The 24,733-nt window shown below is 37.4% G+C and overlaps 1 protein-coding gene across 2 annotated transcripts in view; it reads right to left on the bottom strand.

Moving 5' to 3' along the window:
- Dhc36C (Dynein heavy chain at 36C) overlaps positions 1–24,733 on the bottom strand; it is a 33,971-nt gene that overhangs the window by 5,763 nt on the left and 3,475 nt on the right. Inside the window, exons 9-63 of one of the 2 annotated variants that reach the window (XM_053747830.1) lie at positions 24,115–24,362; positions 22,057–22,278; positions 21,580–21,661; positions 21,349–21,473; positions 21,003–21,180; positions 20,647–20,768; positions 20,277–20,561; positions 20,057–20,179; positions 19,609–19,762; positions 19,102–19,328; positions 18,648–18,792; positions 18,396–18,524; positions 18,029–18,191; positions 17,692–17,807; positions 17,310–17,469; positions 16,847–16,983; positions 16,521–16,751; positions 16,148–16,313; positions 15,785–15,930; positions 15,357–15,482; positions 14,893–15,015; positions 14,480–14,658; positions 13,944–14,115; positions 13,488–13,670; positions 13,113–13,244; positions 12,810–12,923; positions 12,488–12,595; positions 12,173–12,370; positions 11,745–11,868; positions 11,125–11,300; positions 10,653–10,804; positions 10,369–10,516; positions 9,841–10,053; positions 9,404–9,576; positions 9,018–9,159; positions 8,611–8,724; positions 8,423–8,533; positions 8,081–8,269; positions 7,575–7,804; positions 7,211–7,436; positions 6,834–7,016; positions 6,204–6,429; positions 5,764–5,909; positions 5,294–5,489; positions 5,046–5,116; positions 4,802–4,959; positions 4,481–4,634; positions 4,167–4,300; positions 3,578–3,851; positions 3,126–3,267; positions 2,414–2,592; positions 1,988–2,151; positions 1,334–1,475; positions 1,024–1,090; positions 562–707 (exon numbers count right to left, since the gene is read on the bottom strand). In XM_053747830.1, coding sequence (XP_053603805.1) covers positions 562–707; positions 1,024–1,090; positions 1,334–1,475; positions 1,988–2,151; positions 2,414–2,592; positions 3,126–3,267; positions 3,578–3,851; positions 4,167–4,300; positions 4,481–4,634; positions 4,802–4,959; positions 5,046–5,116; positions 5,294–5,489; positions 5,764–5,909; positions 6,204–6,429; positions 6,834–7,016; positions 7,211–7,436; positions 7,575–7,804; positions 8,081–8,269; positions 8,423–8,533; positions 8,611–8,724; positions 9,018–9,159; positions 9,404–9,576; positions 9,841–10,053; positions 10,369–10,516; positions 10,653–10,804; positions 11,125–11,300; positions 11,745–11,868; positions 12,173–12,370; positions 12,488–12,595; positions 12,810–12,923; positions 13,113–13,244; positions 13,488–13,670; positions 13,944–14,115; positions 14,480–14,658; positions 14,893–15,015; positions 15,357–15,482; positions 15,785–15,930; positions 16,148–16,313; positions 16,521–16,751; positions 16,847–16,983; positions 17,310–17,469; positions 17,692–17,807; positions 18,029–18,191; positions 18,396–18,524; positions 18,648–18,792; positions 19,102–19,328; positions 19,609–19,762; positions 20,057–20,179; positions 20,277–20,561; positions 20,647–20,768; positions 21,003–21,180; positions 21,349–21,473; positions 21,580–21,661; positions 22,057–22,278; positions 24,115–24,362 — 8,874 coding nt within the window. The remainder of the gene's footprint in view (positions 1–561; positions 708–1,023; positions 1,091–1,333; positions 1,476–1,987; positions 2,152–2,413; positions 2,593–3,125; positions 3,268–3,577; positions 3,852–4,166; positions 4,301–4,480; positions 4,635–4,801; positions 4,960–5,045; positions 5,117–5,293; positions 5,490–5,763; positions 5,910–6,203; positions 6,430–6,833; positions 7,017–7,210; positions 7,437–7,574; positions 7,805–8,080; positions 8,270–8,422; positions 8,534–8,610; positions 8,725–9,017; positions 9,160–9,403; positions 9,577–9,840; positions 10,054–10,368; positions 10,517–10,652; positions 10,805–11,124; positions 11,301–11,744; positions 11,869–12,172; positions 12,371–12,487; positions 12,596–12,809; positions 12,924–13,112; positions 13,245–13,487; positions 13,671–13,943; positions 14,116–14,479; positions 14,659–14,892; positions 15,016–15,356; positions 15,483–15,784; positions 15,931–16,147; positions 16,314–16,520; positions 16,752–16,846; positions 16,984–17,309; positions 17,470–17,691; positions 17,808–18,028; positions 18,192–18,395; positions 18,525–18,647; positions 18,793–19,101; positions 19,329–19,608; positions 19,763–20,056; positions 20,180–20,276; positions 20,562–20,646; positions 20,769–21,002; positions 21,181–21,348; positions 21,474–21,579; positions 21,662–22,056; positions 22,279–24,114; positions 24,363–24,733) is intronic. The other variant, XM_053747839.1, reaches the window with a different exon arrangement.

The raw sequence follows: 24,733 nt of genomic DNA, 5'->3' as shown, positions 1-24,733 counted from the left end.
GCACTTACCTACAAATTCAATAGTAGGTATATATATTTTCATCTAAAGAACATGGAATTATAATGGGAGTGATTATTTAGATTAATTTAAAAACCTTTTAATTATAATATTTGTTAAGTTAGGTACTATAATTTTAAATTCAAACCCAGGTTAGGTTTATTAAAATATTTTCTCATTGCATGTTCAGCACAAAGCAAACCCAGCGCCAATTTACTCTGATCCTGAGAGTGACAGGTCGGGGGGTGAGTGACGGTGACGCCCATCCTCGGTCGAAGCCCTATCCCAATCAACGCGAAATCAGAGCTCGCACAAAGCCCAGCATGGTATCTGTATACGGTGTATAGTTGTTAGTGCATACAACATGTATATATATGATTTTGATGGCTGCGTAAAGTAGCGTTTACATTGAAGTGGAATATTTTAAAAATATGTTCATGAACAAATTGCATATATAATTCAATACTCTGGTCCACTCCACGAGAGTAGAAATTGAGCTAAACAGCAAATACGAGAGTACCTATAGAGATACCGGTCAATTTTAAACTAAAATATAAAGCATACTTGGTCGTCAGCGAATTTGAGCAAGGTGCCCATAGGATCTGAGCCAGGAGTTAGTACGAAGAGCAGCGGGATGCAGCAATGCGAGTCGGCGTACGAAGACGCCAGGTCGAACAGCGGCGGCTCCACGAATGGACGACCCATTTGAGCTGCACACAAGATCCATATGACACGTTCAGAATAATTATAAGTAAGTAAAAACATTGCACCATAATAAAAGATGCAATTTTGAACAAGACAACTAGAAAAATGTACAATAGGCGGCCTTAACGCTAGTGCAATCTCTTTCAGGCTTCTTGCAGCAGGATGTTCAGGCTTGTTGCAGCAGGATGTTTGCTTTTTTGTGTGTCCTATTTGTGACTTTAATCTTCATACGTAACTAAAAATCAGCCATGAAGGTACTTTACCAGTGGAGTATTACTTAAAGCAAGAGGTATGCTAAGATTATTCAAAGTAACACTATACCTTCTACAAAGTTTTGTACAGCGGGTACCATCATGTCCAAACGAAGGCAGCGCAGCACCATCATTTTCTATAAAACATTCACATTATAGTTACATTGTAATAAGCTGTGTGTAATATTCTAATAAAAGTATTTAAATTAATTTAGATAGGAAGAAATCACTGCTATTAGATTGCGGGTTTTCTAAAAATGGTTACATGTTATATTACGAGTATATGTTATAGGTATAAGACCTCATGACGGGCAAACGGGAATAATATAGAAGTGTATCGTAGCAATTATTATAGTAAGCACCACGGGAAGCAAGTTTACCTCGAAGGAATTGAGCTTGGTATGGTACGGCTCAGGTAGCGGCTGCATATGCGGGTCCGGGGTGTCGCAGTAGGCCTCCCATACGGGCAGGTTGCTTGTGAAGTGTTCCACTATGCCGTGGAATTTTTCGAATTCGTTCAGTCTACAAACAAAAGAACGTCATCAAGAGCAATAGAGACAAGGTTATGTAATATGTTTGGCTACCGTATACGACATGACATCTTCATTATTTCAGTATTTCGATACCGTATTTAAGAAAAAAATCAAAGCTAAAAGAAGGAAGGGAAAGCCTAAAAGGGTATTTGTAACGTACTAGCATACCGCTCCAGCTTCGCACGAGTGCAATATTATGCACTTATATACATATAAACCTACCTCTTGAACCACTCATCTACTTATTTAAAAAAACCCACATCACGTTGCGTAGTTTTAAAGATCGAAAGCGACTTTATTTTATACTATTTAATGTGAAATTAATGATAGGGAAGAAAACATAGCAGGAAACACAAAATGGAAAATATTCCACGGGGAAGAGTAAAGTTCATAATTGATTGAGATTGATCTGAAATTGAAATTGAGATGAATGGAATCCTGTAATCCCATTTCCAACAAAAATATTATGATACAAAAAGAACATAGAAGGTATAACTATACCCATTAAACTCGGTCCAGGCCTGCGGACTGAGGAAGGCCACAGGATTGGGCGGCACGTTGGTGGGGCGAGCTCCTCCCAACAGGAACAACACATCGGCCTGCGGCAATCGACCCTCGGCCACCATGATCGTGATCGTCAGCAGAAGGGAGAACACCATCTTATCCTGTATCATAATGTAATGTTAGGTAATTTTTTTGGCGTATCATTTCAGAACGGCTTTTGACTAGTTAATTTTAATAACATATTTAATTTAGAATGCTTATTAGTGCCATCCTCAGTTCACAAACCTTATCTAGTACGTACTCTTTATTGTGGTTGTGTGAAGATTAGTTTTGGTTTTATTTTTTATTTGGTCTAAATTTGGTTAAGAATTTCTTCGGAAAATGTGCGACACTTAAAGTTATGTGTAAGTAATGATTATTTACCTTCTCAAAGAGACTCCTGCAGATGTTCGCATACAGTGAATATGTGAAGTAAGACCGCAATATGGCAAGTCTTTCGGGAATTTCATCAACCTTTTCTGTGTTGTCTATGGACGCCGTGAATAGACCTTCGAACCAGCCCAGGGAGTACTGGTACATTGGGTCGATATTCGCCAGGGAAGCTGTTGCATTATTAGTTTTACTTAAGTTTAGATTCCAGAAACTACTAAAAGCAGAATGCTTCTTTTTTTAATTAAGAGGAAAATGAGATATTTTTTATTCGATGAGATTTTACATGATTGAGAGTAAAAATATTTACAACTTTACTACCTGTGCCCCGAGGCTTCACTCCCGTCGGAATTTCGAGATAAAAAGTCTGTGTTATTCCAGATTATATTCTACCCGTGTACTAACTTTCATAACAATCCGCCCAGTAGATATTGTGTGAAATTAACAAACATACACACATCCTCACGAAATATTAGTAAGATTTAAAAGCGAATGTTTGCTTCGATGACAAAATTCAATCGTGAACAAGAATTTAGTGACGGTCGTTTTATTGATTTGTCTGGGAGCTAGCGGCGAGTTACCACACAAAGTATAAAACTGTGATAGCCAATATTCATTTCGGATGCTAATAACTTAGCGAGATGAGTTAGTAAGTAAATATAATATATAACATATATCAGTAAGTATAAATATTTATGTAACATACCAATTAAAAAGAATAAATTGGTGGAATGCACAGCGATGGGCACGTAGTCATCTCGCGCCGTGTCTATCATTTTTTCAGTCTCTACCGCTACTACTTGCTTCTCCTTGATTTCGTTAGATGTATCTTTTGCGGAATTCAAAATCTATAAACAAAGTTTCAACCACTAACATACAAGTTTGCAGAATCAGTGAAATGCCTACTATCAAATGTACTTACTTACTTTATTGCAATCTGAACACGTAAGTATCACTTTTTGCCCTGAACCTAAGTTATAATGAAAGCTAATATTTACTACTTATTTACTATTAGCTGCAGCCCGTGGTGTCACCTGAGTATTATTTTTTTCAAACTTACATTTTTATGCTTATATATAAAAGTTTTATAGATAATAAACATTAGTCAACATTATTGGAAATGGAAATAAACTCAATGATCCGAAAGGGTTTCCCCACCTGCACGGCCTCCTCGTCTTCCAGCAAATGTTCAGACGTAGACAAGACGTTAAGGATCTTCTTCTCAATGTCCTGCAACAGCCGCCTGTGCTCAGCGCCCTGCGTGGTCAGATCAGACTTGGCCTGCTGCAAGTCCGGCCGCTCGCGGGCCACCACCCTGGCCAACAGTTGGGCTTCCAACCCGTCTTTGGCCAGCATGAAGTTCACTAGGGTGACACGCACGCCTACTTCGGGCAAGTAATGAGGATTCGCTAGCTTCGTACTTATGTACAATCTATTGAAGCAATAATAATAAATATAATAACATGACATAGTAGGCGGAACATATACCTACATCACATCATAACTCTCAAAAGAACCTCTACATGTTGGATTAAGATTCCCACGCAAACCTCTCAACGGACCGGACCGGATGATGACCGTATGATGTTTTTATTTTAGCTTGTACATGTGACTAATTCAGCTACCAGTATTGACAATATATGAAATTACCACATTACAGGTACTTAAAATTTCAATATTAAGGATTTTTCTACGAAAAATGCATGACAGAATGCTAAAAGAATCATAGATGGAGCTAGGAACTTACTTGAACTCCTTGTTGTATTCAACGATGGTGTCTCCAATTTTGATACAAAGCGCACCACCCTGACGGAAGGTCTGCTGCTGTAGTAGGGGTTCCAACATTGGATCCAACTCTTCTAGAACATTCTCTAGCAATACCTGAAATGCTGAAAGTAGATGAACAACACACGCGACAAAAAAAACGCATCACACATAAAATAAAATTTTAAAAAAAAATCGAACACTATAAGCTTATCATCTAAAGTGACTTTAATAAATAATATACCTAGTCGACTGTCTAAACTACACTAAGTTACTATATTTCAGTATGATTGTTACCGGCTGTCCAAACTGCACAGCATTCTCCAGCACTCTGCCCAAGTCAGCTTGTGTCATGCGCACAATGCAGAGGTTGTTAGGCTTCTCCATGTTCTTGATCCAGCGATTGGCCTGTCCTTGAGGGTCTATCATTAGCGGCCATCGACGAGCCGTTCTGGACAATTTTTATTCAACTATAGTATTATCTTAAAAACATCAACAAACGTAATAAAATCTAACTAATCAGGTTCTATAATATAGGTTTGTAACATCAGACTACTAGTAACGCTAGGTATGTGAAGATCATGATCATAGAAGCAATTCACAAATAATCTTCCTCACTTGATAATAATAGCACTCTCAACACTGAAGTCGTCTGCCGGTAAGCCATTGATATTCCAGTCCTGAATGGTAACAGGCTCGCCGAGAACTTGGATCAAGCTAAAGTTCAGAGTACACACGATACCACAGTCATAGCAAGCTTGAGCCCACTTCTTTACCTGCAATAAGTGACAGTTCCAATCTATAATAACAGAAGTAGTTAATACTACATTGTAATTATCATTTACAGAACCGGTAAACTTACTTGATCTAATCTGAATATAGCCGTAAAAGGCCCAAGGTAAGCTATGATGCCAGCCGCAATCAAAATGTCACCTGAAAATTATACATGATTTTATGTTCTGAATTCATACCTAAGTGTATGTATATGTAATATGCGATTATAATAGCTTGAGTAGGTACGGTGTGAGTTGTGCTTAAAACCACAAGAAAATAAAATATTCATCTAAATGTTTGAGCATGCTTACCAATACACAGATTAGACATACTTACCTGTAAGTGAATTATACGTGGCTCGTAAATCCTTCGCGATCTGCGTCCACCTGGTCTTTTCACCGCCGAGTCCGGAGATCAACATCTCTGCCCTCTTCAACTTGTTACTGCAGTCAAGCACCTCGTCATCCAACATCTTCTGCTGACGACTCTGTTCGGCTAATGCATCTTCGAGGCCTTTCAATTTCATTTGAATCTAGAATATTCACGATGTTATAAATAAGCAGATACTTTGTAGGCAGAAAAACTAAGATTTTATTGGTACAATCACGATCTTGTCTTAATGTAGCCCATTTTTCTTAGCAGTTTATTCTTGACAGTGTGATCGTAATTACATGTTGGGACTTCGCACTTGGGACGATAGCCCATTTTAGAACAATATGTAAGATTTTATTCCAGACGAAGCCCATATTAGATATAATTGTCTTTGTAATTTCTAAAGGCCTCATGTTGCCTCACCATCATCTTACCTCCCTGAGCTGAGCCTGCTTGATGGCCAATGCAGCCATGGCCTTGTCATAGACCGCCTGTGCAGCCGCGAGGCGCTCTTTCTTTGGCGCCACCACTTTGGCTACCTTGTCGTATTTCGTCATTGCAATCACCCACTTGCACATTCCTGGTGTTTTAAATGTGTCAAATGTTATCAATATACCAAATGTTAGCATTATAATTTAGTAAACCAAATTTTCATAAGCAAACACAAAATAATTTTAATTTATGAAATGTGAATGACTTTTCCAGTTCTAATCAAGTAGGTAAAAAATCAGTAAATAATAAAAAATAGGTAGCTATAAACATGTTAAGTTGAGGATTTTTCACTTGATTATTCCGGATAACATGTAGTTCTGAGTAACGGTTAATTTGTTAAAGTGCCGAATATCTCCTTTCAATGTGCCTTCAGGCAGTTCACCTTCAGCGGCCACGGACACAGCCCTAATCTTCTCTGGTACGAAGCCCTCATCCTGCATGACAGTGGCTTGAAGCTTCTTCATCACAGGCGGCGGGATGTTGTCCTTGTCGTAGTTCTGCAACCCCTCCAGGAATTTTATGTCGTTGAGCAACTTTTTGGAGGGACCCCAGTAGTCCTCGATTGTTCCTACTCCGGACGGATTAGGAATCTTGTCTGGTTTCATTTCCTATAGATAATAAGAATTCCTTCTTTATACATATATACCGACATAAATATCCATTAAAATAATAAATTATATAATTTATGAACTAATATTATTAAAAAACTTCAGGCATAAGCTAAAGCTACTTACCGGGTCTTCATGTTCCTGTTGGTAATTGGTAAGCATATTAAAAAAGAAAAGTTTATAAAACAAATTCGAAATACATTCCAAAATCTACGCCAGTACCGTTTGGGTCGGTAGGACAGTCTGTGTCCATGAAGCTATTTTAAATTTCTAATAGATGTAGTAAGTAATACATTCTAAAATTGAAGTAAGCTCTGACTGTATGGCTTCAACTACCATAATAAGAGAGGCATAGGATTACAATAAAACAATAAGAAATAATTATTCTTTCTACGACATGATACCTTCAATATACAAATGGCCTCCATGACCAACTTGATGCCTCTAGGCGGACTCTTCATGGTCTTGATGAAGGTGATATCTTGAGGTGTAAGGGTGTCCAGCGCCGCTAAGGCAGAGTTGAGGATCGGCATAGCTTCCGCCAAATCCGCGTCGCACTCATCTTTGATGGCTTGGGCTGCTCCTGCCTAAAGTGAACAAATAGAAAAGAAAAAACTAATTAAAGGAAAACAAATTGCTTATGCTGTCAAATTATGGGCAAAATAGTTATGAGATGCCAAGCATCAGACTGAGCTAAATGTGACCTAATTATACCGGTCAGCCATAAGCAGGTAAATTACTATGTATGTTATAAAGATTCTGAATAGACTTGAACACTAACTTGTTCTTCCGCGGCAGCTTGATCGACAAGCACATCAGCCTCTACCAAGGCCACTCCTTCCTTCTCCTTCTCGACTTTGGCTGTGGTCACAGCCACGGCCGCGGCGCCAGCTGCCAACTTCGGTTGCAAGATCTCCAAAGCCACTTGGAGAGCGGCCACTGATTTAGCAGCAATTGCCAGTTGGTCCAGCCCGGTTATGTATCGCTTTTCTCCCGTCAGTAACTCTCTGAATATAAAAATTAATGTTGCGATCAAATCTAGAAGCATCAACAATTTCCACTTATAATTTAATTCAAGTAATAAACTACTCTTGAGCACCCGTAAAAAAATCAATCACAACACAAAAATTTTGTACATCACTTACGTGCGTTTCTTGCCAAGCAGCGCCTTGAACATGTTAATCAGCTCGAGGTACGCGGTCGGCGTGACGTAGTTGTATCTCTTCAGTCGCAACAAGAACGCGCGGGTCAACTCCTGGGTGTCTGTGTGGAAGATCTGACACAGCTTGATGGCCGTCTCCCGTTCCAAATCCGTGAGCTCAACGTCTTTAAGGAAACGCGTCGCTACCGCAAGTAATGCATCTGGAGGCCATTCCTGATAAAAGTTATTTACAGCGTTATTTAATATAATATGATAGAGTAAAAAGGTTTACATTTTTTGAACTTCAAAAGACGTCTTTACATTTTACGAAACTAAAATAAACGATATTCTTCTACATTATAGGATTACAACTATGGATTTCAACTGCTCCCAAAATATTTAAACTAACACCAAATGTAGGTATTATGAAACTGAGAATAAGCTTTGTATGTCAGGATTGATTGACTACTACATTATTTAATTTAGTCAACAGACAAATTGAATAACGACCTGGAACCAATCAATGGTGCAGCAGTTGACCAAAGCGGGGAACTTGCGAATACGAGTTCTCAGCGAGGTGCCGGCGGGAGACATCGCCAGCACGATGTGAAGTTGGTCGCGGACTATGGACACGAAGTACGCGTACAAAGCTGTAGGGCTACCATCCGTTTGGAGTGACTTATCACGCTGTCTGTCGATCTGTCAGGGAATTCAATGTGAGATACTCTGAAATCTTACAATATCAAACGTTATTGACAGTAATTTCAATGAGCAGATTGGGTGAAAATACGAGGAGGAAAAAATAACCACTTTGCTACGTACATAATATGGTTGTTAATTTTTTTTACTTACAACTCTCATTTTCTCGCAAATTTCAGCTTTCTCATCAGCTCCGAATATATTTGGCACTTCACCCGAATTTAGCATATTGTTCACATCTTCCAAGAACCCTTCTTCTTTAATCTAAAATTTGTGAAAAACGTTAGTTGCATACCATCATTTTATATAAGAACATATAATTCATATTAACATAACAGTACCTGTGATTCTATGAACAAGAACACCATATGCAAATCAGGTGTGCTTGATTTTCTGAGAAGAGTCTTCAAATCTTCACGCCATTCATTCTTACCGTACGTTCTTGACATTTCCACCTGAAATTTAATATAGTCAGTAGAACTGTTAAAGATTTTTTACATAATACATTTATTATTTTAATCACTTCCATTCCAAGTCATCGATTAATCAAATTTTGTTTAAAAGGACATAGGGATGTCAATCAATAGACCAATCACACCACGATTTTTTAAGTCTTTTGAAAACAAATAGCCAGTAGTTCGTTATTCAACTACTGAAGCCATATCTGTGTCTGATCCCATAAATAAGCAGTTCTGTGGCTGTTTAGGTAGTAGATTCATGTCCTGCAAAAGCTGATGGTAATGGTCACCTGGAACAGGTCGTACTCGTTGATGTGAGCGGCGAGGCGCGTCAGCGACTGCCTGCCCGAGCCGCCCAGCCCGACCAGCAGGCCGTGCGACCGAGGCTGCGCTAGCACGCGGCAGATACGAGACACGTGCTCGATTGCAAACCTACAACCACGTGAATATCATAATCAAACAAACACATCCCTGTAAAGGTTAGAAAATTCTGTTTCGGTTCCAGTGATATGAGATAGCTGATAGTATTTTCAAATGTCGCTCTTAATCGTATTAAAAAGTGCAAGACTGATTATTAAATTATGCAGAATTTCCCTTCACTTCATTTCATTACAAATATTCAGTTTACGCTTTAGTTATGAGTTAATAAAACCTGTTAAATATTTCATATAATTACCTGAAGAGTACAAGATTCATAGGCTTCTTGGACATGTTGTTAAATTCAACAAGGAACGCATCTACTGTAGCATTCAGATGCTCCATATTCACTGTCTCCATATAGAACCGCGTGTCGATTTTAGGATTTGCGAAATCACAGTAAATCAGATTACGCAAATGCAAATCTGTTATCTGAAATTGTACACAATTTGAAATCGATCTTCTTCTTTCCATTTAACAGTTTTTCTCTTGTTAGAGTACTAAATTTTTTTATAACATGGGTGGACCAAATCATGTGAATAGATCTACAATAAAATTATCAAATGGTCTAAGATAGAGAAAGATGACTTTTCACGAAGATTATAAAACTAATTTTTGATGATGCATATTTATTCACTACGAATCCTTGATTACAGATTTTTGTAAGAGTATAATTTAGTCATGATTTTATATTACCTTGTCTTTTGGTCCATTCAAAAGGCGGGAGAGCATGCTATCGAAGTCATCGTTGAGGTAATTAGCAGTGGCTTCCCTGAGACATTGCACCAGCCACTGTCTATCAGATTCCTCCACTAGGCGATCAGAGAACACACGTAAGCACTCGTGAACCCACAGCCGCTTTATCGATTGCAAATCTGGCGTCACCTCAGGCACTGATAGCAGTACACCCTAAAAGACGTTATTTCGATCATGATATCGATCGATTATATTGAATTCCAACTGCAACTTTATATAAAATTTTTCAGTATTTCATGCCATTTGTTATGAGTATGTATACAATACCTATATTTAATGCAATATAACTATTAGTTGCACCATAATCTAAATTACTTTAGGGTGAAATTATCTCAGTATGAGAGCGATGATCACTCGTCTGGTGATTGCGCTGGCGTCCCCAAAGAGAAATCAATGTTAGAAAAATATATTCATGTGAATTCACAGAATCAGACATGGCAATAAGAAACAAAAAATACTAAAACTTACCAAAATAACTCTGGAGAAATCTCGTAAATTGAAGGTGTAGTGAGACTTGGAAGGTGTGGGCAATAAGTTAAGTCTGCATTGTTTGTATACTTCTAATGTACCCAACACGATTTCGTCAATGCATGGATCGAAGTCTTTAGAAAATCCTCTGTACAAAATAGTGAATTATTTTTCTATAAACGTATTAATACTTGGAAAAATACAGAATTACAAAATGCAGAAACTACTATTGGAAAATGCTTAACTCCATAATTGTATGTTTTTGTATAAAGATAAAAAAGTACCTAGTGTCCAGATGCCACAACATGATTCTTCCAAAGATAGTCTGCAAGGTATCGTCATCGAACTCGTCGATGCAGAAGAACGCGAAATGACGGGAGAACCTCGGAGTGATCAACTTTGCTCCAGGCGTTGGTTTGCCCATGGCGCACATGAACTACAAAGTTTATGATAAATTTAGAATGTTGCAAGAAAATGACAAAAGTATATATAATGAAACACACTAAGATTAATGATTTATAAACAAGTAAACTTATAATAACTCTTTCGGCTTTAAGTTTTAAAATATCAATAAATCAGAACACGTACAATGCATTTGCATATTTGGCGTGTGGTCTATATATGGAATCTGGCCAGTTGAAAGATCGGGCCACGACATATAAAACGTATATATACAATTTCGTTACTGGTACTAATTAATTCCTGCCCATAATTTAAACTACAAGTCGAGTAGCTAAAAGAAAACGAGATACCAACTTGAACATCAATGAGATGCATAGCCACATTGGTCTTGCGGTCGTACCACAGACCAAGATCAATTCCTTGCCGCAGCACCTCAATAGGCGGCTGGGCTCCATACGTCTCCGCTTGGGGCATGCTGACGTCATCTACAAACACCACGCTGTAGCAGCCGATCGGAGGACCAAACACACCTGTATGTGAAAATGTGTTCATTTATTTATCTACCTATATGTACATATCGAATGGTTTTGGTGCTCTTGGCATCGACTGGTGACTTAAAACCACGTATTTAGCTGAAAATCTCCTAATAAATTATTTTAAAAAACCAGCTGCCGCGTCAATCTCTCTAAACGCGATAAACTCAAAAACAATCGGAAAATTTTTTGAATGGTTGTTTTCAATAGATAGTGATTCCTGAGGAAGGTTTAAGTATAATTTATTATGGTTTTATCCGAGCGGAGCCGGGACATGTCACTATTATTATATAAATATACCTACTTCGAAAGTAATACTATAAAACCTAAGTCAGTTTAATATACAAATAAAAGCCCATAACAAAGGAAATAACTTCCTAATGAAACATTCCTTAGTTCATTTCAAAGAAGGATTTACAAGTGCTTTGACTGTAAGCATACCTTTCCTTCTCTTGTCGAGTTTCCCCATAATGATATCTTGAGTTTGATTGCAATTTGTTTGCGCCGAGAACGCCATTATCAAAGCTTTGTACACTTTTGTGTCGACCCGCTTCACTAGGTAATCCTGAAAAATATTTCCATAGTTTTTAAATACTTTGTATTTTTCCAGAGATGTTTTACTATTTTTTAATCTTGAAAAAACCAGAGCTCTTTTTTGTTCATTTATAAAGTCACTCAATGCAATAACAGTTGTCCAAGACAGTCTATAACTTCATATTTCATAATTATTGATTTTGGTTTCCATATACACATAACACATCATACAAATATACATACCAAGTACATACATGCAAATATATTCCCTGTCAGGGTGTTGCAATAATATAGTCACATACAAATTACAAGTTTACCATTACATCATTACTTACGATTATATAAGATGATTTTCCAGTTCCGGTGGGTCCGACCATCATGACAGCCTTGTGATGGGTGACCAACAGCTTGAACAGCGCCAGGTATCGCACACTGTCCAATGTCGTCACCAGAATCTGATTGGGGGGAGTGTCACGGCTGATTGGTGGAGCTGACACCACGTCGTCATTCCAAGGCTTCCACTTGCCTTTACCCTACAAATTTGTACATCGAAAAGAACATATCGTGTGAAAATTACATACAAAACATAGATCAGAATATGTCTTTATTTTAGAATACAGGCTTCATGTGTTGTATGTATTCGTACGTACCTCTTTTATGTACCGGTAATCGTAAACCATTCCTTCTTTGGGTATTGAAAATATATACTGTTTTTCTGGCTTTGCTATTTCCTTCGGATATTTCAGAGTTTCTATGACCTAAGAATAATAAACAAAGATATATTAAGTAATGCCTAGTCAACTCACTCGAAAAATAACAAACCATCAAAAAAGTACCTCATTAACTCCAGAATAGCGATCATAAATAACGTAATCTATAATAATTTGCAAGTTTCGGAGAATTCGAAAGAAAGTCCGTTATTTGAATAAACATCCATATAACTCTCAGCTACCAAACAAAAATATAACGAACCTTTTCTGGAAACTCCTTTTCCAATAATCCTCTGAACAACATATCGAATTTTGGACGACTGTCGGCTTCCAACGTTGCTCCAATGGACCAAATGGCCGAAAAGAAAAATACTCCCTAAAATATTAAAATGTATGAAAACCAAAAAAAATAACATGTTCACTAATCCACGAAAAATGTCCGTAAGTCTATTTTTAGAAGCTTTTATATTGGGTTGGAATCTTGCAGCTTAATTTGACGTACGTAAAATTTGTACGTATTTGAAAAACGTAATTTTTGCAAAATCCTTATTTAAACAGAATTTACCTCCAACTGTGCTCTCATGTCAAGATCCGATATTGCCTCCACATATTTTTCATCGTAAAAGTCGTCCATAAAAGTATCATATAAACTCATACAAGCAAACACCAGGTTACTACGCGACGTCACGTACATTTGCTAAAACCAATGAAAAACTTATAAATTAGATAAAAAGTAATTTTGTCCAAATAAAACAAATTTTCTGACGCGAGAGAAATGTTTTTTTTTTTAAATAATAGCCATTTGTGTAGCATATAAGATTTATTTTTTACGCTGACCCCTGGCTTTGCGGCGTCACAGCTTCGTGAATCTGCGAATACCTAAAGATAAGAGAGAAAGAAAACTTTAGTAGAATCATGCCATCGTAAGCTCCATACTAACCTTGGTCTTCCCAGACAGTTCGACGAGCCACAGTAGCGGCGGCATGAACCTGTTGAACAAGTTCCGGATGAGATTCTTGTTCACGTTGTGGAAGGTCGGCGGCAACGTGTTCAGCCACGACTCCATCAGACACTTCCAGCCCAGGCCTTTGGGCTCCATGTAGATCATACCGCAACGAGACACCTGAAATAATATCGTAATTATAGCTTTTGATCACGGTTTCGCTCGCGTGAACACTTTCACACTTTTAGGTAGAGTTTCCTAAATGTCTTTTTAGTGCAATTTGTTTGCCAGCGTTCTCTCCTAAATACATTAATTTATATTAATAAGCAATATAATCCATAAATTATTTGTCAACGAATTTAAATTTTCTATTTCATTAACTTGTATTATCTGAATTGGCAGTTAAACCCTGAATAGATCTGGTTAAAATTAAAAACCGGAGGTTATACTAACAGTAGCCGGCGAGGCAGCCTCCAGGTCCATGGGCTCGAACACCAGGTTGGTGGTGGGTGCCAGCTGAATGATCTCACCACTCATAAGACACAGTTTCTTATTGTCGTCCAACACTGTATTCAAATTCTCGATCCAAATTGCGTCCACTGGGCCATCGAAAATGAGCCACTTTCTGAAATGTTTTAACTAGTTACTAGATGCGTCCCAGTTCGCTTCCATTGATATATCGAAATAAAAAGTACTCTATATCACTGAGAAATATCACTGAGAGTATTAGGCATAGTATTAATTAATATTGGGTATAAATGCGAAAGTTTAGATGTGAGCTAGTGAAAATCTTTGTAACTCAAGTATAATACAAGCTAGACGGATTTTTATGAAATTTGGTGAATTTGCAAAATATAACCTCCAATAGTACAAAGATTATTTTTTGTTCCGATATTCGTAAAGGAGTAACCACGTAGGGCAGCAAAATAATTTCGTTTGCCCGCTGTAAAATACTAATATGACATTTATGTCATAAGTGACAAACTCACTTATAAGTGACAAAGCACCTGTTATCATTGGTGGAGACGGCAAAGGCGCGGTAGCTGACGGCTAGAATGCCGTCAGACCACTCATGAGATACCGGGTCGAACTGCCCGTACAGCTGACCCATAGTGATCGACTTCGGATTGATCACAGTCCATTCGACGGCATTCTCAGCCATAAGGCCCTGAAAGATTTCTCTTCGTTATATTTTGTAACATCAACTAGAAAAATTTATAAAAGGCGGCCTTACTACTAGTACAGTCTCTTACGGCCATCTTGAACTAGGGTATGATTAAAATTTACTGTAGTAGTAGGTAAATTGGTATAGTAATTGATAATTGTTTTGATCATCAAGATATTATACAATGCAAATTGCTAGTAATCTATCTTCCTAGAGAACTCAAAAATATTAGCTTACCTTTTCTGAAACCAGTCCTAACGCAGCTCCGAGAGCGTGATAGCACTTCGTCTTCCCTGAGAAGGGGAATCCTACCAACATGAGCCCGTGACGTACGAGAATCATCTCGTACAGCTGTAATACCTGTGCAATATGTACCACAAAATGAAATCTTGATATTCACTTGATTGATAGATTGATATTAATTAATAATACACGTATGATAAAACAAAGAGCTTCACGAAATAGGTTTCTATAACTCAAGTCAAAACCTGACAAACTTGTATGTAAATATAATAATCAATGCACATAATTAAGACAGGATAGGGATGGTACTAAAGGGTATTGTAACCTGTTTTTTACCTGTGATCCACAATAAAAATAATTTGATTAAGAATTTAATAAAAAAAAATTATTTATTAATTTATTATTTTACTTTAGGTTACTTATACAGTCTGACAAAAAAAATCACAATGTATTCATACCTTTTCAATGAAGAAGTCATTGGCTTGCAAGTTGAGTGGCACACACACTTCTATCAAGCAGGCGACCAAGTGCGGCAGGCCAGCCTCAGGCAGCGGCAGGCCAGGGAACAAGTCGCCAATAATGCCCTATTTCAACACAAATCACAATATTCCAAATTCAAAGCACAAGATTGTTAACACATTGATTTAACTAGATGTCGTGTAATTTAAATTCTGAAAGGAATTTAGCTGCTTATAATCTATTCTCATGGTTATTAATTATGGTAATCGTGGTTTGATGGTGCAGTCATGATTAGCTCAGCTGAAAAGATATCTTTGTCGTAAATAGAGTTTAAATAAAATTGTTTGAATCGAATTTCTTACAACTGCTTTAAAGTTCTTCACTATTGACAAAAGCCTCATCAATGTTAGTAAGTATAATTACTAACCATGAACAAGGGCACATCATGCTCCAAAAACTTGGGCAGGTTGACATCCTTGATAGAACGCAGCAGAATGACATCCTCGTCTTCATCAGGGTAACGCAACTTCAGCGCTCCGGCTGCACGCAGTACGGACTTTACGGCACGCATACCTGTTTGTTTATATAATGCTTAACAATTTAACTCGACTAAATCTATATATGAAACATGTAAGCTATGACAATACCTAGCAAATTAACCTAACACAGGGGGCATCTATTGAACATTAACAATAGACGTTCTCAGACGTTCTCAGCATGAAAAAAAAAGGATACGAAAAAGTTTTAATTCCGTTCTCCTAATGGTTAATTGAAGCCTAAATTATCATACCGTAATCGTAATGACTCTGAGAGGACAACTGCTCTGAACACAGCCTGTAAGTGGCGACGATCTTCACAGCCAATGGTTTCGCGTTCAAATAGCCAAAGGCATACAATTCAATCTCAGAGATCAACACGTAATCTGGCACCATCATAGCCACGGAACGGAAGAGAGCCTGCGAGAAGACAAAATCAGATTATTAATTCATACAAATACAAATTCCATAATTGTCTTTACAAAGCAAATACTGCTGTCGTCACTCTGATGTTGTGCTCATTTTGGTAGAAAGAAAATTATATAGTGGACTTTAGGACTAAAGGTCTGAAGCACAATCTTGATTAGCTAAAAGTGACTACAAAACGATGATTTAATTTTTTTTTACCTTCAGATTATCAGGCAACTCAGAACGTCCTGCATAACCAGGGTTCATAGTGATGAATACAGCGCACGATTTGTTCAATTGCAGCAGCGTGCCTTCGAATAAGAGTTCTGATGCACCAGAATTGATTCCACGCTGAATGGAGAGGATCTGCTGAGCCACTACGGATAGCACTTCCAGATCGATTCTGTTGAACTCGTCGAAACAAGACCACGCTCCGCAAGACGCAAGACCCTGAAAAGTGAATTATGCATGAAACTGTTGATTCTCATAAAATAAATGGTTTGGATAACACATTATCTACAGAATTAAAAAGTCTGAAGAGGAACCTTGAAGAACTTTCCGAGGGCAATGTAATCGAGACCATCGGAACAGTTGAACACGACACATTGTTTGGCGACTGCTTTCGCCAAGTCCTTGGTGGTCTCCGTCTTACCCGTGCCGGCCGGACCTTCTGGAGCACCACCTGGAAATCATCATTGGATTATATGGAATTCTGCTAATAGAAAGTACCAGGATATCGAGCATAAATGAACAAATATTTCGAAAATAAACAGGACAGCCAATATCGGAAGTAAGCGGTAACGGTTTCAATGTAGAAAACCATTCCAATACCATTATCTTGTAATTCGTTGCGAGTGTTATCGTATGTGATGTTGTGAGCAGAACATTAATATGTATATTAAGGCCGTATGTCATTGTTTAAATTTGTATATTGGCTTTCCGAGAAACGACCATTCTTTTTCACAAATTAACCTATACTACCTGGTCTCTAGTATTAGTTAGACCAACCTAAATTGAGATGCAAGGCTCCAAAGAGCGTCCTGAAGCAGCGATCTGTGAGTGGTGTGACGACCAAACGCCCGGTGTTCCCAAGGTACTCGTACCCATACATAAGTTGCGAGTTTATCATGCGTGTCGCGATCTGCATAGTATTGTCCTCTTCTTGTAACTGCGCAATAAAAACAACTTGTTACTCTGCGCTGGTCTGAGAGAAACATAGAATGTGCCAGATGCATTTCATCCTGTATTTGCATTTCAACAAAAAAAAACCTGCACGAGGCGGATGCAGGTTTTAGCTTATAACAGGATGTATTGTGTAGAGAAAATGATTGAACATGAACAACTAACTTAATTTCTATTATTAAATTTAAACGTCGTTCAGAAGATTTACCTCCCAATAATAACGAATCTGTGATAGCCAGTTGAAATCGTTGTCGTGTTGGACCCCACACTCTATCAACAACATGAGCACATCTCTCGCGTGTACATCTAACACCACAAGGGCTCCTGCAACACGATGACATAGGTAATTAAGTACAAATTTGAAACTTGCAAAAACATTATCACCACTGACAGCACATCCGCTGACACATAAATTTCGCTTCTAAACTAAAGCTTGCTAATCTAAATCTTTGAACATAAATTACTAGCGTTAGAATATAATTATCTCGATGCTCTGAGGCGAATTCTGTCAATTCGCCTAAAGTTCTACGTCAGATATATTTTACCTAACGTTATCCTGTTCTGTAAACTAAGTTCTCCTCTCACTAAGTCGACAATTTTGGAAATCTGGAAGTTACACTTATCCCAATATTGTTTCATTGCATTCAAACTGATGTGGATTGCATCAGTTACTTCAGATGTCCAGAACGTCATCGCTATGCATTGTACCTAAAAGGAGAAAATATGATTATTTAAACTAATTTCTTCAATTATGTGCTTGATTTGGTCAAACGGAAACCAATTAGGTATAGGTATACCACTTCTTTACAGATCGGCAAACTTGGCTCCGTGTATGTAATGAAATATAATATTTATTTATTTTTTGTTCTGTTGTGATTTTGTATATAACTATTAAGATATCATTTTGCTCACCGCTTGGCCAGGCCAGACCAGCACCCATTTTTCTCTGGGAATCTGTAAGTAGTCATCGTACGACAGAGCCACTTCGTGGTGCACCGACGATAACATAGACCTTTCCAATTCTAAAAGCCATTTTTCCACCTAAAATGTTGAAAGGGCAATTTTTAAGTGGCAATTGCTATTGCAAGATTGTAAATTTATATATTATTATTTTAATATATATTTATTTTAATTACGTAAAACAGCTTTTGAAAGTTGAAATACCTGTCCCCTTGCCGCCACAGTATTGATAGTCATGGTCAACAATACGATCTCTCCCTCTGATGACCTCATGTGAGTAACCACCATGTCGTCCGTGAAAGTCAGCTTCGCGATGCCCTCGAAACACTTCTTGAGATGTGGTTGTACACTATTAGAAAATAACAATAATTAATTTATTTGTAAAACGTTTTATACATTTTTGGTGGTTATAGTTTCACTATATTTTTCCTCCAATTAGGCATACGGAAATCAGAATATAGTACAGAACTATTAACCTTATTGTTGACTATTCTAACTGTTGCAATTACTATTCTATCTATACACAGCATACCTACTCATTTTTATTTGACTGAAATTAATACTAACTCCTTCCTCTATCCCTTAAAATACGATACCTCTTTTCATGTATTCAGGGGAACCAACAATCATAACAAATAAATTATAAGAAATAAATCACCGCAAGGGATCCTTGGTTTCGGAGAGGATTTCGAGCAATTCGTCATTGGACAAGAAGAAGAAGCGGGGGAAGTACAGCCGCTTCTTCTCCAAGTACGCGTTGAGCCCACGCTGGACCATCTCCAGTAGATTGTTCGACTTCTTCAGCCGGTCGAGCATCTTTTCTATCATTATCACGTCCAGAACTCGTGGCTCCGTGAACGATGCTTTCATGATCTCTCGCCACATCTATACATCATGACATACATTTTAGGTCAAGCAAGGGGTCATCAAAGATCACCTTATTTGCTAAAAGTGATTCTTAAACTAATGTTGGTATTACGAATCTTTGAAAATTTAAAATAATTTTATTTACTATTATTTACTATTGCTTACAAAAAAAAACAAATAATTTTAACCTATATTATCTCCAGGATCGAAAGTTTAAGAGGCTTTTGATAGTGGATATAAGCATTATGTAATGTTCTGTTTCTACAAAATGCAGTAAAATCAACGCTACTTATCTCACCTTATCGACTGCACTGAAACGACGACCTTCTTCGGGTATCTGCTGCTGGATGTCGGGAGATGAGAAGATCGGCTCTAAATACATCCAGGTGGCTTGCACCTTCAGCCATTCGTCTAGAATCTCCTGTAGCAGCACCAACTTGCCTTCCCAATCACTTAAGTTAATAAAACACTTCGTTAACATTTTACAGGTATACATTTAAGAAAAGATGATGATGGTTGAGTAAATGCATAAATACTAAACTCACTATAACATTTATAATATATGTAGTTGGCAACTAGGATTGGCGTTTATAGGTATAGGTATAGGTAACGGTATATAATTTAGATGAGAAAAAAATCCACTAAATACCACATGGGTGTTTTTATTTAGAAATTCTGTGCTGGGATGCAGTTGGCAATAGGTTAGAAAAACTATATTAGTGTCTACAATGTTATAAAGTACTTACATAATAATCTCTTCAAACGGTTTAATGTAGGGCGAGTTCTTCATTGTCTGCGTTTTGACAATGTGATCATCCAGCAATAGCTGAATTTCATCTACGCTCGACAGAATGTAGGTTCCAGTATCCCTAGATAATATAGATTATAAAGAGACTGTTGATTCGACCATCAAACAAATCAATAAATTAATATCTGAGGGAGGTTAAATGAATGATATAGACATACTTGTAAGGCAAAATATCGAATTTGAGATCGGCCCATTCTTTCATCATCTTGTCCAGCGCTTTCTCCAGATTGTTCTCCTTGGTAGCTGCTTCCGATATACCCTCGAACTTCTCGATATAGTCCACCAAGTTAAAGTCGATAACTTTCTCCAGAGACAGTTCCTCGTCCACCACGATGGGGAAACCAACAATATCTGATATCTTCTCCCAGTGACGAGGCTTCATACCAGGATTGCCAAGTGTTTGAATAATTGGCATATTGGTTTTAAATTCATCCATTTTTTCTCTACGAATCAAAAATATTTTTTAATGGTACTAGCAAATGTTAGTGCAAAGTCTTATTTTCCTAAGATTGAATAAAACTAGTTCACCTCACAGAACATGCTAAACGATGCGTGTCAGGTACTTCTTGGAATTGCTTCTCCAACTTATAAACTATTTTATAGTAATAGCCGACATCTCCTTCTATGTCTTCTGGATCAAAACTTCCAACCTATCGATTAAAAAATATAATATTTATGTTTTCTCTGTTGTACGAAAAATGTCTACAAAATCTACGTTCAGATACTGTCGAAGCCGCGGTTTCTCACTGATAATATCTTGCCTAAGAATCTTTTATAACGACTATGGCTAAAAAGAACAGTAAAATCGATCTAAAATTAGCAAGTAAGCTTACATGAGCCCATACGATTATTATTTTAAGAGCATTACGGTTTAGTGACAATACCTTAGATGTCATCCAATTATTATGCTTTTCTAAGAAGTCATATCCGGCATCGAATAATTTCTTGAATGGTACAAGCCTATCATATACGGCCTTTCGTTTTGGATACTGAGACAATTCCCAACCAAAAGAAGTCTCCTCTTCGTTAAACTGATCTATCCTTGCCAAAGCAGTGGATAATCTAAAATATCGCATTAAAGTTAGTAAACCAGTGAAATGGCAATATAAACTCTGTTCATGAGACACACAAATCAAATCAAAGCATTTATTCTGAAATTAAATAGTATTTCTCAAAACGTAAACATTTCGGAACGACAACTGCTGAGAATCAAGACTTTTTTATACTTACTTTTCATCTAAATGTCGTGCCCGCGACACGTATTTGGGTAACTCATTTATCTCTCCCCAATATTGGACTTCATTGCATTGTAACTCGTATATGTCCAAATCATCAATGAACTTAGAAATGCGAACCTATAACAGTTCATTAAAATTTGATATTAGATTGTCTAACTTGAATAAAATTTGGAACTAGCCTTAATGAACAATAGAGGTTTTAGTACACATCCTTGAGGCATACCTTGAGAAGTTCTTGATATTCGATTTTCTTTTGATCGCATATCACTTTGCATTCTTCGATAACTCCTGGTAGTCGTGCGTACCTGGTAATAAACATAGATGTTAGTAACATTATACATACGAATAGGTAGAGCTGGTAGGGTCTATTGTATTTTTTCCACGTTGAGTTTTATTTGACCTTACTATATTAACAAATACTTATTTTATAAGCTTTAGGCGATTTGAATAAAATCTGACACCAGTGTTTGTAACAACATACTCGTCAAGAAGAAAACTAAAACATTCACTGAGGTAATTTGTAACTGTTTGACCTACATACAAAGTACTAGACAATTTCGGAAAAAAATACAAGGAAAATTAAAACCTGGAACCGTTCATAAGGTATTTTTATCGCGAAATTCCCAGAGATGACAATAATAACCCCGTGGTTTAGCTAAAAATATAAGAACAAATTAGCAAAAATAAGACAAAAGCAGACCAATGGTACGCCTGATTGTTGGCCTTCATCTCCAGGGGAGTGAACGTTGTGTAGTCTCCGAGGAACATGATGTATTTCATGACGTTCCTCAGCTTGTCTTCCATCTCTGTGACTAGCACGTCCTCAGCCTTCTTGCTGTATGCTATCAGATCCATCAGAGCCGCCGTGTCTGGCGGAGGGGTCAGCAATGTGGTGGCTATGAAGGTGTATTCGTCGAAGATCCTGAGGGAAATAACTTCATTTCAATGTGTGCGTAAGAAGTAAAAAATGGTTGCCTGTAAAGTCGGTTTTACCGGCGAAGATTTTACGTGACAACGTCTTTTTACGCGCGCGGCAGACCGATCATAGTTGAGTGGGAGAGAGACGCAAGGCATTCGGCGGGCCTCTCTCTCGTTCGGTGACTCATCGTAACGTTACCGGGCGTTACACTTTTTCATAAGTGACTCCCAGCCGCAACCTAATTTAAACAGAGTCAAAAACAGAGTTATTTCTTATTAAAGACGATGCTGAGACAATATAACATGCTGTATTATTTTCTAAACCCTTGATAACGTCTAGTTTATTGAGCTATCTTCTATATTTAGTAAAAACAATTTGTGGGATTTATTACAATATCAAATCAAAACCCATTCGAATCAATTATGACTGTTTTACGATGTTAATTTACCTAAAGCTTTGTAAACTACCTAGTCATATTATCTAGATAAATCTGGAATTTAGATAGTTTATCATATTTGTGCAAATACGAATAGGGTTTGATCGACGATGCATGTTATTTGTCGGCTCAAAGGACTGCCATGTTACACAGAAACACATTCCATATATTTGTTTACTGCAAATATTAGCCCGGTTTGATCAAAAGCTCTGGCTTTGAATCAAACCAACAAGCACTGGCTCGTGAAATGAAATTGCAATTACCTAGTTCTGTGTTTCAGATATATTTTTAAAAAATTAAATAGAGAGTACATTCGGATTTATTTCTCAACATCCATATCAATACTTCCATCCCTACTTCTTCTTCATAGCCGTATTCCTCATGGCTGAGGGTCGTGGTCATTACGTGGAATAAAACACACATAACAACTTTCTTGGCATTAGTAATGGAGTGCTTTGCCATTACCTTCTCCATTTCACACACAAGTTAATAATCAACCAGTGTGCAGGTTTCCTCACGATGTTTTCCTTCACCGGAAGCAAGTGGTGGCTGATGAAAACTACATATACTATGTAGGGAACAAACCAGGGTTTCGTGGTAAACCTGGCCTTTGTTAACGACGCCATAGAGAGGATGTGAACGTGTCACTAATACAAAAATACATGAGTCAGATTGGTATACAAACTCATGTGGCACGAGTAGGATTCGAACCTGGGACATTTTGATCCACAGACGGGCGTCTTAACCATTACACCATCATCTCTATCTATACTATAAATGAGAAAGTCTGTCCTTCAGTCCGTCTCAAGTTTTCAGTGCTAAACCCGAGAGATTTTTTTTATAAAAACAAATCTTGCACAAATTTGTGTTCTTCACAAAGTTGCAAGTCATAATAGGCCACGGTAACCGTTTTTCATTAAGTAGACTGAATGGATTATTTACTAACACTTATTCAATAATATAAAATACATTTACAATCATCATTTTACTTCACACTACTCGGCTAATATTTTGCTTAGGCTAAAATATCATAACTTTAAATTGTGTTTTTTTTTTTGTTAAGGGGAACTGGTCACCTCGATTCTCATATACTGTGTTTAGTTCACGATCACAATCACAGCATGTTTTTATATACTTTTATGTAAAATATGTAAGAAACAATAATGGTATGCCTTCCTGACATGATAGGGACTGGGAACACCTCTGCAGTGGGCGATTCGAAATGTCAGTAGTTTGTAGCTTTTGAGAAATTACTATGACTATAATATCAAATTTGACGTATAAAGTGCCTGTGAAGGTCAAGTTTCTGAATTCATGATTTGAATATTTTTTTATTTGAACCAGCTTGCCACTATAACTAAACTATCGTCATGTAACAGTAATTTAGGAGCGAATGATCTAACGCTTTGATCTGGTTCTGGTAATCCTCAGTCATCCTCCTCAGCAGCGTGTTGGCCAGCCTCGTGGCGGCCCCCCTCAGTGCCGTGATTAGGTCCCCCCTCTGCATCCGGAACATGCCGATGACAATGGTCCCCTCCAACTTTGAAGGTATCTCCTTCGCCAGCTCCACATACTTCACTGCCTCTGTGCAGTATTCTTCAAATGTTTTTTCTGGTTCCGCATTTAGGAATGCCTCTACTTGCTTTTGGGACTGCAATAAAATGTATCGTAATGATGAAGTGAAAACGAAGTACAGTTAAACTTCACGTTATATAAAGCAATAAAAGGATGTACTCATATTTATATTTAAATACTCATATTTATATTTAAATAATGATAGGAAGAAAAGGAGATAAAAAATGAGGAAGAAAATAAACGATGTTATTATAATAGTAAATTTTAAAATTAATTTAGATCGGACGCCTACATCAGCAACATACACTGTGCTCATATTTTTAGATATTTTATTATAATCAAATTATTTAATTTCAATCCTAAATCGTACCTACTCGTATCGTATATCAAAATGTATAAGTAGGATTACACTACAGACTAAATGGATTACACGAACAGGTATTTTAT

This window comes from Plodia interpunctella, chromosome 1, assembly GCF_027563975.2.
Source record: "Plodia interpunctella isolate USDA-ARS_2022_Savannah chromosome 1, ilPloInte3.2, whole genome shotgun sequence".
Taxonomy (NCBI): domain Eukaryota; kingdom Metazoa; phylum Arthropoda; class Insecta; order Lepidoptera; family Pyralidae; genus Plodia; species Plodia interpunctella.
Note: the sequence above shows the minus strand (reverse complement) of the source record. Positions and strands in the feature narration are given on the sequence as shown.